Genomic DNA, 14,549 nt, shown 5'->3' on the forward strand with positions numbered 1-14,549 from the left:
ATGAGGATCCTCTTGCAAGGTGGGCTCCTTGAAAGTCATTCCTCTTCCACAAGATCCCTCCCTTTGCCAGTATTGACATTAAGAGCCTTTTATCTCGGACATCCTCTAGATCCTCAGGCCCCTCTTATGAGGGATAAAAGTAGCACCTTATCAGTTAAAGGAATCAGGCAGCAGATCCTTTACTTTATTAAACAAGCCAACCCTGAATCATTCCCAAAAGCACATGATATCAGGGCAGTAGCTACCTCAATTAATTATTTCCAACCTATGAATTTTGAGGATCTTAAGAAATATACTGGATGGAAATCACCGACAGTCTTCAAACGTCATTACTTGAAGTCCTTGGAATCATTAAAATTTTCAGCAGTAGCAGCGGGAAACATAGTTTCCCCCTGATTCTGCACAGTAGCTGTAGTATAAAGATCCAGGGTGTCCTTTCGACCTACCTTGTCCACATGCCTCACCCTAACTGCTATGCTCTATGTGTCCTTTAGCCTTAGCCGATAGGCTCTGCTTGGTGGGACTGCCCCGTTATTTTTTTGCTAGGGGCACCCACAGAATTGTACAATTAAATGTGCTTCAGTGCTTCTACCCTTATTTTTATGCTAGGGTAGAGCACAATGGATTTGTATATATAAATATCTCATTAATTTTAGTGAATCTCTTTGAATGATTGTTTTTTTGGTTACCATTATACTAAACTGTGCTTTACATTATTTAATTTAAGCTAGTTTTAAGGTAACCTTATACGGTTATCATGTAATCTATTTTTGATTCACTTATATTATAGTCTAATTTTATTTTTTTTATTTCTTGTTTTATTTGAACCTTCATTGTCATCTTGTCTGTTTCTCTGGTACTATTTCACAGGCCGACACGAACTGAGCCCAGAAAAGGGATTTTGACGAAGGAAAAATCTATTTCTGGGTGATTGGTTCGTGTCGCCCTGTGAAACCACCCTGTTCTTGCATCCCACCCTGCAGGCCAAGATGGACATCTCTTCAAAGGATGGCCACTAGAGGCGCTGCGCTCTGCTTGGCGTCGGTATTAGTAGTAGTAGCGGCGCATCACCCTTTGGGATCAGCTCTCTCAGGTGGGGATTTTGAGGTGGAATGTCTAAATGGCAAGTGGTTCGTGGTAGTGATCTCACTCGCCCGTTACCATACCGACACTTTTTCTTTTATAGAGTGAGCGAGTCAGTTTTACTGACATTTTCTTGATTATTTTTTCTCTCTGGTAATTATTAGGTTATTACTAGAAATAATGAACTTAAGGATTATTTCACAGGGCGACACGAACCAATCACCCAGAAATAGAATTTTCCTTCGTCAAATCCCTTATATATGCCATGTACAGTAAGTTTGTAAGTAACTTTACATTGGAGAGTATCCAATTTTAACAACTTTCATCTGTTGTGGCAGAGAATATTTTGCAAAAACTTAATTTGTTCATAAGTTTTGCACAGTTTACACAAGTAAATTAATTGAACTTTATTTGTAATTGTTAATGTGACAGGAATTTAAAATTAAACACCTTTGAAATGTGTTTGCTAATCATACAACGTTTATTATTTAGTTATTTGTTTTTGTACATGAACTTCCCTGACAGATATACTTAGCTATAGTCTCCGACGTTCCCGACAGAATTTCAAATCTCGCGGCACACGCGACAGGTAGGTCAGGTGGTCTACCTTACCCGCCGCTGGGTGGCGATGTACGAACCATTCCCGTAAGCTTGTCAGATTTTTCTCTGTCGCGGGAACGATAACAACTGTTGTCGGTTCCTCGATAGTTTTTCGATTCTCGCTTGCCTGGAGTAATTTGGACTTATTTTGGTGACGTATTCGGCCCTTTGTTTTGGCTTGGCATACGCTGATTGTGGACCGGTTTGATTTTGAGTTTTGATTTTCTTTAACGATGTCTGATCTAGAATCGGTAGTTAAAACTTCGGTTTTGTTTAGGGTTTGCGTGAATGAAGGATGTAAGGTGAGGTTGCCGAAAGCTTCGGTAGACCCCCCCACACGGTTTGGCATGAAATGCAGGGGAATGAATGTGCTTTTGCTAAACCCTTGTAATGAATGTAAGGGATTGAATGAAGAAGAATATAAGGCTCTCTCTTCTTATGTTAGAAGTTGGAACGTGATAGAGTGCGTAAGGCTTCCTCTAGAAGTTCTAGCAGATCTAGAATGAGTGAGTTGGATGTGGATCCTAATAGTACTAACGTAGAATTAGAACCTTCTTCCAAGTTGCAGCCCCGGCTCCCCGCACCGAAGCCGAAGATTCGCCTTCGGAGGCGGCAGCTCTGAAAAGCCAAGAATCGTTCTATGGATCAGAAGATTCGTCAGTTGGAAGGTAAGGAGAGTGTTAGTGATCAGTGCAGTGTCCCCAGTGTTGTGGAGGGTGCGTCTGACCGGCTCCTTAGTGCCTCTAGGCCTAGACCTCTTCCAGACTCCCAGTTCCAGTTGGAGTAGGAAAGTCGAAAGCCGCAGGAGGGCTAGGGAGAGCCCCCACCGGTCAGGCGTCCCCTCGGCAGATCCTGAAGTACGCTCCCAGGCTGCCTCGGATCGCTACAAAAGAAGGAGCTCCTACGCCAATGCTTCTCCTCTTCGTCGTCTCCCTCTCCGAAGAGAGGTTGGAACTCCCCGGATGCGTCGCGCCCGTTGAAGAGGAGCTTGGAAGGCTCCCTGCAGTCCTTTGGCTTCTAGTCGGAGTTTTTTCCCGGAAGAATCGTCGGTGGAGGCGAAGAAACCAAGAAATCCTGTGATCGTTCTTCTTCTCGCGCTCCGCGCTCGGCGCCTGCTTCCGAGGAAGAACAAGAAGATTCTCCTACGAGAGTACTCGCGGGACTTCAAGCTCAGATCACGGCGCTAGCAGAATCTCTAGCAGTTAGATCACGTAGGAAGAAGGACGTTTCTCTTCCGATCAAGAGATCTAGGCGCCGCTCTTCAGAGATCGTTCTCCTTCATATGGTGAGGTTTTCGTATGAGGTGGTGGGGGCTCGCGTAAGCGCCCTCGCTCGCGTGAGCGCCCTCGCTCGCGTGAGCGCCCTCGCTCGCGTGAGCGCCCTCGCTCGCCGTGAGCGCCCTCGCTCGCGTGAGCGCCCTCGCTCGCTGGCTCTCTTTCGATTTCAAGACGCCAAACATCGGTAGGACGCTCTATGGAGAAAGAAGTTTTTTCTCCAGATTGGATTCCCGCTTCCGGTAAGCGCACTGCACCTGCTCATCGCGGATTTCTTCACAACGCCCTCGCGTGAAACTTCTCCTCAGCAGCCTCAAGATTCTAGAAGGCGCCCTTATACAAGTAGGCGTTCTTCTTCCAGATGTCACTCTCCTCGAGTGTCGGATCGTGACTTCTCTCCTGACAGGCATCTAGAGTCTGGTAGGAGTCCAGTGTGCATGATAGACGGCCTACTGTTAGCCGCTACCCCGCAAGGTAGGCGCCAAGAGCCTACTGCACATAGATCTCCTAGTAGGCGCTCGTCTCTTTTAAGGCGTCATACTCCTGATTATTCTCCTAGGGGCAGACAACAAGAGTCTTTCAAGCGCCCTTCTCCGTGTAGGCGCTCTCCGCTTCTAGGCGCACTTTGCTGACCGTTTGTCTCTTGGTAGGCACCAGGAATCCCGGAAGCACCCTCTCCAAGTAGGCGCTCGTTAGTTTTGAAGCGCCCTTCTCCTGAATGTTACCCTCTTGTTAGACGTCAAGAGTCTCGCAAGCAGCCTTCTCCTAGTAGGCGCATTTCGCCTTCCAGTCGGACTTCCGTTGATCGTACGCAACTGGACAGGTATGGAGAGCCGCGCAAGCGCTCTGCTCTCGATAGGCGCTCTTCTCCTGGCAGCCGCTCGCCTCCTCGTAAGCGCCCTGTGGATGTTTCCGAGGATTCTCGGAGTAGGAGCCCTACCTCTCCTTCGGCTGAGATTCAGTATACCTCGAAGAGGGAGTCTCATCGTAGACTTCCCAAATCTTCTCATCGTTCTCCAGTGGATGTGAACTCTTCTAATAAGAGCGGCGTTCTCCAACCTCTCGCTAACTCCTGCTAGATCCCTTCGTCACCTAAGGATCTTCCGCACTCGCCTCGACAAGACGTCCTAGAAGGTTCGGATGAGGAACCGAACACTTCTGCTGCTGTCTCTTCTTACAAGAAGCTTACAGAGCTACTTTTACAAGTTTTTGGGGATTCCCTTACGCCTACGGCTCCTCCTTCTCCTCACTCACTTTTTTCAACGGCGAAGACAGCGAAGAGTTCTTCTTGTGTGAGGATGAAGCCAACTCTTTCTATGAAGAAGGCACTGAGGAGTTTTGGTTCCTGGATGGCTTCCAAAGAAGAAGCGGGGAAAACGATGTTCGCTTTTCCTCCTTCGAAGTTATCAGGACGCGCGGGTTTCTGGTACGAAACAGGAGAGCCCTTAGGATTGGTCTACCGTCTCGGCTGATTCGGATTTTTCGGCACTGGTAGATTCGACAAGGAGAACTGCCCTTAACTACTGCTAAGACGACTTGGGCAATGAATGAATTGGATCATTTGCTCAAAGGTATGTTTAGAGTGCTAGAAGTATTTAACTTCCTTGATTGGTCGTTGGGAGTCCTAGCCAAGAAAATTGAAGTGCCAGAGTCAATTTCGCCAGAAGATCTTATGTGTGTTTTGTCTTGTATGGACAAGTCGGTAAGAAGACGGAGCGAGTGAAATCGCCTCCCTTTATGGGGCCGGGATCGTGAAGAAGAGGTCGGTTTATTGTTCCTTCTTAACGAAGTCGGTCTCCCATGCTCAGAGGTCTTCTTTGCTGTTTGCTCCTCTGTCTACTCAGTTGTTCCCGAAACATCGAGTGCAGGACATTTCGAGGTCACTTTCGGCCAAGCCACCCAGGACCTTTGGCACAGTCGGCAAGACAAAACCTCGCCCTTCCTTCCCTACCAAGGCTAAGAAGGAAAAGGCAAGTGTTCGAGAACCCTTTCGAGGGGCATCTTCATCAAGAAACTCTACGTTTAGAGGTCGTAGACCTTCAAGAAGGGGTAAGACTTTTTTCGCCAAGTCTGTTAAAGCCCCCAAATAAACTTGCAAGTCCTTCAATCAACGGTGGGTGCCAGACTCTTAGAGTTTGCAGAAGTCTGGGCCCAAAAAGGGGCGGATCCTTGGACCCTTTCTATTTTGAGGAGAGGTTACCTCATCCCTTTCGTCGAAAGACCTCCCTTGACGACCATCCCAAGGGAACTGACGGCCAGGTACAGAGACCCCATCATGAATCAAGCTCTCCATCTAGCAGTAGATCAGATGCTGGAGAAGGGGGCTATCGAACTAGTGACAGACCATCATTCATCGGGCGGGCTTCTACAACCGCCTTTTCCTAGTTCCGAAGGTCCTCAGGGGGATGGAGACCGGTGTTGGATGTAAGCGCCCTGAACTTCTTCGTAGAAAAGAAGAAGTTCACGATGGAAACGCCTTCATCAGTGCTGGCAGCACTTTGTCCAGGGACTGGATGGTTTCCTTGGATTTACAGGACGCTTACTTCCACGTACCGATCCATCCTTCCTCGAGGAAGTTTCTCAGATTCATGATGGGGGGGAAAAATTTTTCGTTCAGGGCTCTGTGTTTCGGCCTCTCGACGGCCCCTCAAGTGTTCACAGGGATTTTGAGGAATGTGGCTCAATGGCTTCATTTGAAAGGGGTAGGATCATCCATGTACCTTCGACGATTGGCTAATAAAGGGCCAATTCAGAAGATCGTTGTTTGAAGACTTACAAGTAACTTTAGAATTGACGAAGGCTTTGGGACTTCTCGTCAATTTCAAGAAGTCATCACTAATTCCGGAGCAAAGTGTGTGTATCTCGGGATACAGATGAACTCTCTGAGTTTTCAGGGCTTTTCCCTCGCAGGAAAGGATAGCCCGAGGATTCGAGAGAGTAACAACCTTCTTATGGGGAAAGAAGTATGCACAGTGAGGGAGTGGATGAGTCTGCTGGGGGACGCTCTCCTCTCTGGAGGCAATTCGTTTCCCTAGGAAGGTTGCACCTGAGACCACTCCAATTCTTTCTTCATCGGAATTGGAGTCGTCGTTCTCAGGATTTGACGTTCTCCCTGTCGTTATCCCAGGACATCAAGAAACATCTCTTATGGTGGACAGATCCCAACCTCTTTGCGAAGGACTGTCTCTTCAATCACAGACCCCCAACCTGGTGTTGTTCTCCGACGCGTCGGACATGGGGTGGGGTGCAACTCTGGGAACCAGCGAAGTGTCAGGTGCCTGGGTGGGGGACCAGGTAGCCTGGCACATCAACAGAAAGGAGTGATGGCTGTGTGGTTGGCTCTGAAGGCTTTCGAGCCCAAAGTCAGAAGATCGTAGTGCAGGTCAACGCGGACAACACTACAGCTCTGGCATACATCAGGAAACAGGGGGGGACGCATTCCCTTCTCCCTGTACGAGACAGCAAGAGACCTTCTTCTGTGGGCAGAAGAAAGAGGAATCAAGCTTCTCACCAGGTTCGTGCAGGGAGAAAGGAATGTAAGAGCAGATCTCCTCAGCAGGAAAGATCAGGTCCTTCCCACAGAGTGGACCCTTCATCTGGATGTATGCCAGAGCCTGTGGAAGTTATGGGCGGCCACACATAGACCTCTTTGCCACGTCAAAGAACAAGAGGCTGGATCCTTACTGCTCTCGATATCGGATCCAGAGGCAGTTAGCAATAGATGCTCTTCTTCTAGACTGGAACGGACTCGACGTCTACGCGTTTCCCCCCTTCAAGATCCTGGGGCTAACCATCAAGAAGTTCGTAGAGTCCGATTCAACGAGAATGACCTAATCGCTCCCTTTTGGCCGGCCCAAGAATGGTTCACAGAGGGTACTGGAATGGTTGGTTGGTTGGTGGACTTCCAAGATCGCTCCCGCTAAGGAGCGATCTACTCAGACAACCCCACTTCGACAGGTACCACAAAAATCTCCTCGCTCTCAGTCTGACTGGTTTCAGACTGTCCAAAGTTTGGTCAGAGCGAAAGGCTTTCAGCAACAGCTGCTAAAGCAATCGCAAGAGCGAGGAGACCTTCCACCTTGCGTGTATACCAGTCAAAGTGGGATGTCTTCAGACGTTGGTGCAAGAGGAAGAACATTTCCTCTTCCAGTACCTCTGTGACCCAAATTGCGGATTTCCTTATTTTCCTCAAAGAAGAATGTCATCTGGTTGTGTCAACTATTAAGGGATACCGCAGTATGTTAGCGGCGGTATTTTCGGCATAGAGGCTTAAATTTATCCGATGATAATGGACCTGCATGATCTTATTAGATCATTTGAAACCATTAAGCGTCCTCATGTAGTACCGAACTGGAATCTAGACGTAGTCCTACAATTCCTTGGATCGTCTAGATTCGAACCTCCTGGCTTAGCCTCTTTCAAGGATTTGACGAAGAAGGCTATCTTCCTGGCCCTAGCTACAGCTAAGAGAGTGAGTGAGCTCCAAGCTATTGAGGGCAATGTAGGGTTTAAGGAAGATTCTATGGTGTGTTCATTTCTTCCAAGTTTCCTGGCAAAGAATGAAAACCCATCACGCCCTTGGCCCAGGAGCTTTGAAGTTCGTAGTTTATCTTTTCTTGTAGGGGAAGAGCCTGAAAGAACTCTTTGCCCTATGAGAATTATGAAGTATTTCCTTAAGAGGAAGGAACAACTTAAGGCTAATCAAGATGTGCTTTGGTGCTCCGTAAAGGACCCCACTCGGCCCATGTCGAAGAATGCTCTTTCCTTTTTTCTGAGAAGTCTTATTACAGAGGCACATGTTGCCTGTAAGGAAGATCATTTTAGACTACTAAAAGTGAAAGCTCACGAGGTGAGAGCCATCGCAACTTCGCTTGCATTCAGAAAAAATATGGTCTGTGCGGAACTTTGATGGAGGCGACTTTTTGGAGATGCCATCGGTTTTCGCAAACCACTACCTACGTGATGTAAAAATCACATATGATAAAATGCTTCGCCTTGGGTCCTTTCGTATCGGCGGATTCGGTGCTGGGGCAGGGAGCTGAAACTTATCCTGTGTAAATTGTTTATATGTTACCCTATATTTTATATTGTTGTTTTTTTTGGTTGTCCTGAAAGAGGCTGCAGGAGGCACCTCTTTTTGTCGTAATTTTAAACCCTTTGTATTTTGGTTAGGTGGTCTGGTGGGTTTTGGCTCCTTGCAGAGGTAGTGGCCTAAGGATCTGTTTAGGTAAGCGGACAAGGTCCCTCTAACAGCATCCGACTTGGATTCTACCACAATAGGGGATCACATATCCCAGTGGTAGATCCGAGAGTCTTTCAGCATCAGGTCACGTCCTAGCTGTAGCTCTCCAGGCAATGCAGACTCAGAGATAGTATCTATGAAGTCTTCATCCTGAAAAGGTGAGAACCAAGGTTTTTATATCCTACAACATTAGTTGTTTCCCGTCTTACCTGTATTATTGAGCTGTCTCTTACCCTCCACCAAGGGTTGCCAATCAGCTAAGTATATATCTTGTCAGGAAGTTCATGTACAAAAATGATATTGTTAAACTACAATAAAGTTTTGTACATACTTACCTGGCAGATATATACGATTAATGGCCACCCAGCCTCCCCTCAGGAGACAGGTGGAAGAGAAAAATCTGACAAGCTTACGGGAGTGGTTCGTACATCCGCCACCCAGCGGCGGGTAAGGTAGACCACCTGACCTACCTGTCGCGTGTGCCGCGAGATTTGTTTAAATTCTGTCGGGAACGTCGGAGACTATAGCTAAGTATATATCTGTCTGGTAAGTAGTGTACAAAACTTTATTGTAGTTTAACAATATCATTTTGTGTTACAAAGGAATCTGTAACATAATTATGCATAGGAGTTTGTTTCCAGAGGGATAAGTCAGAGTGTGAGGTTGGATGCTGTTGGTTTAATAACTCTTCAGTAATGACAACTCTTCTGTAATGACAGCGCATACTTACTATTGTTCATGCTTTTTTATCTGAAAATAATTATTAGTTTGCTAACTAAATTTTTTATCTGTACAGGCTGACTTCGAAGCTTCTATCCCAGACAAAGTTGAGAGAGAGAAGCAGGAGGCAGCATTTGAAGCAAAGCTCTCCCATACGCAGCTCATATGTGACATGGCTGTGATTGTTGGAGATTACACAATACTTGAGCAGTTCTATCTTAATGAATCTTTCAAGAAAGCCGTAGCTATGGATACAGTAGAAGAAAAAGCTAAAACATCGTCTTTAGTCGATGATGTATTTTACATTATCAAAAAGAGTGTAAGGTTAGTTAAGATTATACAGTACAGTAGTACCTCATACTTCGAACTTAATCCATTCCAGAAGGCTGTTCGAAATATGATTTGTTTGAAATATGAAACAAATATCCCCATAAGAAATAAAAGGAACCAGGATGATTAGTTCCAGCCAACCCAAAAAGTACCCCTTTTCATATTTTTTCTATTAAAGATGTGTTCAAAAGTTAAATTAAATCGCACTGTTGAGAGAGAGAGAGAAGAGAAGAGAGAAGAAGGACAGAGAGAAGAAGAGAGGAGAGAGCGAGAGAGAGAGAGAGAGAGAGAGAGAGAGAGAGAGAGAGAGAGAGAGAGAGAGAGATAATACATCAGTTTACTGTTGGCAAACACAGTACATCAATTTACTGTTGTCAAACAGCAGAATTTAAAATTACATGAGGATTTTGCAAACAAATAAGTAATAAGTCAAGAATGCAAGAAAAGGAAAGTAAGGAAGCCATTTAAACCGAAGGCACGCAGAAGCCAGTGTGTTTATTACAGAGCTGAGTTAGTCTTACAGTGGTAAACAATCGTAAAAAGCAATTGTCACTAGATAGGTATTTTACTGTAACTAAAAGAAGAAATTATTTGGGCAAATCGAGTGTAAGTGAAAGAAATGGGCGAATAATCATCCAGCCCAGCTGATAAGTCAGTAGGAAACAGACCCCAGTCTTCGATTCCTCTCTTATCGTCTCACTCAGCACACCGAACACTGGCTTGAGTAAGCCTTTTTTTCTTATTTTCATTTTACTTTATTGCATTTGATTGTTTTTATATTTTATCACTTAAATTTATTGTGAAATAACATTTTATTTTTTTATGTGAATTGGTACGACTTTTATGTACATATTACTGTATAGTAAAGATTTCACTGTCTTCTTCTCTTCTTCCAACAATATCACAATGCATGATAACTTAAAATCATTCATCATTTCTCAAAAATATAAATGCCCCCTCCCTCTACCTTAAGTTAGCTGTGCATCACCAGAAGGATGAATGAATTTGTTAATTGTTTATGCTAAATTTTATTGGGAAAAGCTTTGTTATTTCATTTACTATTTTGTTGAATATTGTTCAACTAGACCATCTCACTCGGTGCACTGAACACTGGCTCAATTAAGACTTTTTTTCTGTATTGCATTTGATTGTTTTCATATTTTATCATTACGTCAAATTTATTGTGAAATTCTCTTTTTTTATGTGAATTGTTATTGCTTTTACATACATGTAGTAATATTTTAACTCTCTCCTCTCCTCAATATCAACGCTCCCTCGTTCAGTCTCAAGTCAGCTGCGTGTGATGTCTCCGCGGTGACGTAAAATTTTATACATCTTGATATTGAAATGATTTATTCTTTTATTTATTTTATAGAATATAGTTATCATTAAACTATATATTGTAAATAAAGTAGGATGCAGTAGGCCGTCGAATACAATTATAAACTAGATAATCAGTCGGTTTGAAATACAAGCACTTGTTCGACAAACAAGACAAACGGAATGTTCGACATAAGAAACGTTTGACAAATGAGGTACCATTGTATTTTTTAATTTGATATATATTGTATGCAAAATATTGGACACCTCTTATTACTGTCACATGCCAATTGTATTTTTTTTTTAGCTGTTTCATGCAGAGTAGATGTGTTATTTTCCTTCTCCTTTCACAAGATTTTCAGTCCTTTATTATGTGAACTTTACTATTGCTAGTAAGAAATGATCAGCAATATATTCATTCAATAAAATATAGTACTGTTATCTGCATTCTATTAGGAGACTTGAAGAACAAGCCATTACTGTTGCTATTCTTTTATATTAAGTTTTGAAGTAATTGCTTAATGAAGAGCTAGGTAGAGAGTTTTTCTTTTTCCTCATTACTGTACATATGTTTTTCATGTGGAATTTTTGTCTTCTCTTAGGCGTGCCATTGCTTCAAGCAGTGTCGATGGGGTTTGTGCAATGCTCAATCATGCTGTCACGCTAATTGAGACACAACTAGCTGGTGGATTTAATCAGACTTTAAGAAAAGGTTTCCCTGCCCAAGGTTATTTAGATTTTAATCAGGTAAGTGTTATTCATACATTAAAAAGGAAATTACGACAATTTTACTAACGGACAGTGAAACCCCTGTATTCATGGGGGATGGCATACAGACCCCCCCCCCAACCCCCCCCCAAACAAAGAGGGAGAGAGAGTTTTTACTACTGTCAAATATCATTTAATCTTATTAAACTTGAATACACTATTAATCAATATTAATATGAGAAAATTTGTAAATCATTTTTGTATCATAAAAATGTATTTATTCTTGAAAATAACATAAAAATACACTAATTAGTGAATATTTATCGACATAAATGTGTGTTAATACCAGTTGGTTAAAGAGATACTTTCTCTGAGAGAGAGAGAGAGATTTTCTAGTACAGTTGAACCTCTTAAAACTGGCATTCTATTGTCCGGAAACTCCTGTGGTTCAGCTTGATTTTAAATCAGCCACCATTTGTTTGTTCTGCTGCTACCAGGGACACGCCACGTGTTGTTTACAACTTCAAGGCAGAAAAAATTATGCCATATATCCTTGTTTGTATGAAAATAGTTGTTAGTAATGTAAATATGCAAAGTCAAATATGTTTTGGATATTAACCTTGGAAGAATAAATATATTTTTTTTTTAAATATTCGAAAAGGCTCAACCAGGCCAAACCTTTTAACTTTTAATCAAAACAATGAGACATTTATCAAGCATAAATTCCTTACTCTGTATGTGCTTGAGAGACAGTTTTGATAGTTTCTTTTATGTAACTGTGTATTTACCTATTCAATATGCCACCCATGAGATTATATGATGCTAGAGGCAAGAAGTCCAGGCATAAATCTTTATTTATACTAGAAAATCTTTATTTCATTAGCGAATAGTTTATTGCTCATTTTCCTCAATAGATGGCACCGGTGTACGTTATTTACATTTTTTTTTTCGGTGACATTCAAATGCACAGTTATCGCCAAAATTCATCCATTCATTGTTTTTTCATCTCTTTATCCTCTACAGTTAAAATAAACTTAGGAACTAATAGCAATAATTATGAAGCTACGTAATTTTGGATATGAAAGTCACCGATAATAATGTGCAGATTCTGAGAAGTTTAGTACTGTAGTTAGGCTTACAATTGGGTAGGCTAACTCAGGAATGTAGGCAAAATGTGTTAAAGTACACTATTTGAAAGAAAGTTATACAGTATAAAGTTATAAAATGATGAAGTTAAAATATATGAGTAATAAAATGATAAAAAGCAGTGTCAGAATGTAACTAGTAGTAGGCGAAGTCAGAAACTAGGCCATTTGTATGTGGAATTACTTAAAGGCTTAATTTTTTAAGGATGTATTCTATATTGGGATTTTCTTGGTCCAGCAGTTGTCTGGTCCCAAGGTTTCCGGATTTAAGAGGTTGGACTGTATATCCTTTGACCCCAAGATGGCAGCAATTATTAGACTCACTAAAAGTGCAACATTCCCATACTCTTGCTCCATCCTCACCCCTCTCTCCAAGCCTTGAATCTGAAAAATTGTGATTTCTTTCATTCTTACATAATTCTTCAATTTCTAAATTAAAATCTCAATAATTCACTCTAGTATTTTCCTTAATGAATTGATATTATTGCTGTATAGAGGTACGTATACCGGATGTCAATGATGGTGGGGTCAATTTTATAATGCTCCCAAGTGATACATTATGTTTTGAGTATACAGTATAGTATACTGTAGTATGTATTCTGAGATTAGTTTAAGCAAGTCATGGACTAAAAATTATAGGCCTGTAGAGTCTTCAGTGATTCATTATTAAATGGAGCATGAAAAAGTACAGAAAGCTGCAGCTTGAGGCCAATGGGACATAACAAAAAATGTTTAATGCAGCTTACACAGCATAATATAGGTTGTATGCTCTTTGTTTAGGATTATTGACATTTCTTTTGTATTATAATCAGTGGTTTTTATTCAATTATAGAATTTAATATAATGAATTTTGTTACAAAGGGCTATAGTACAGTGGAACCCCCGTATTTGCGTTCTCGAGATTTGCGGATTTCTCTGTGGACCATATTTATCCATTATTTACAGAAAATTTGCACATTCATGGTATTTTTCTATGAGAAATATCCACAAATTACTTTATTTTCATATAAATTTCATGATTAAATGCACTTATTGTGATAAGACTTAAAATACCAGGTATAAGCATTTCTGGGCTCAGCTCGTGTCGCTGCGCGAAATATCCTTTAATCTATTATTTCTAGGGTAAATGTACTAACACATACCAGAGAATAAATAAAATAAAGAAAAAGGTCAGTATAACTGACTCGCTCACCCTCCAGGAGGGTGTCGGTATGAACACTAGGCGAGTGAACCACAAACCACGAGCCAATTGCCAATAGAAATCTCCCACTACCAAATCCCTCCAAGACGGGGAGCCGACCCACACAGGGTGAGCAGCTCGTACTACTACTACTCCATCCCATGCTGTCGACTGCTGCGCCCCTGGTGGCCATCCTTTTTCGTTATGCTCGCACGAGTCACGAGTGCTATTTTTCTTCTCTGTTTTTTGTGCCCTGCCCTTTCTTCGGATTTTCGATAATGGAGCGTTCAGCTATTGCAGCAGCTAAGTTAAGTACTCAGTATTTACGGTTAGTGCGTTTTTTCCGTCCCTGAGACAGTATTTGCCGTTTTTTAGGTATAAATACGTTCTCGGGGTCGGAAGCATGGCGGCATGGTCCTGCCTCGTGATGGGCGCGTTCTTGGTCTTCCATACCTGGAACATCCCCCCCTTCATTTACGCTCTATTTTGATTATCCGCGTTATTAAGGTCTACTCAGGTTGTCATGCATGCATGTTTATCACCTTTTGTAGGCTTTTTTCTATCCAGACCCTAGTCGGGGTCCTTTGTGTCGGCCCCTGACTAGCTTTGAGTGGTAGACCTGCCTTCGGGTTAGTCGTACACTCCTGGATTTTTTCTCCTGCTTTTTTACTTCTTTCTTCATTTTTATTTTTATTTATTTGTGTGTATTTTGTCTTTATTAGGTTAGTTTGGCGTCTGGCTTAGCCTAGGTCCCGGCTCGCAGAGCCTATTTACCGCTGATCAGTTCGGTTGCTTCCACATAGCTTCTCTCTGATCAGTTGGTTTTTGGCCTATGGGCCTTTAGACTACCGCTTTTCAGTTCAGGTTGCTTCCCGATAGCTTCTCTCTGATCAGTTTGTTAGCCTAGGTTGGGGTTACCGTATCCCAGTTATCGCCTCGTGGTCACT

General features: G+C 42.7%; 1 protein-coding gene across 1 annotated transcript in view; it reads left to right on the forward strand.

Annotated features, from left to right (window-relative positions):
* LOC135221657 (conserved oligomeric Golgi complex subunit 4-like) overlaps positions 1-14,549 on the forward strand; it is a 304,771-nt gene that overhangs the window by 215,983 nt on the left and 74,239 nt on the right. Inside the window, exons 9-10 of the mRNA XM_064259355.1 lie at positions 8,996-9,243; positions 11,172-11,316. Coding sequence (XP_064115425.1) covers positions 8,996-9,243; positions 11,172-11,316 — 393 coding nt within the window. The remainder of the gene's footprint in view (positions 1-8,995; positions 9,244-11,171; positions 11,317-14,549) is intronic.

Source organism: Macrobrachium nipponense, chromosome 3, assembly GCF_015104395.2.
Source record: "Macrobrachium nipponense isolate FS-2020 chromosome 3, ASM1510439v2, whole genome shotgun sequence".
NCBI classification, from domain to species: Eukaryota; Metazoa; Arthropoda; class Malacostraca; order Decapoda; family Palaemonidae; genus Macrobrachium; species Macrobrachium nipponense.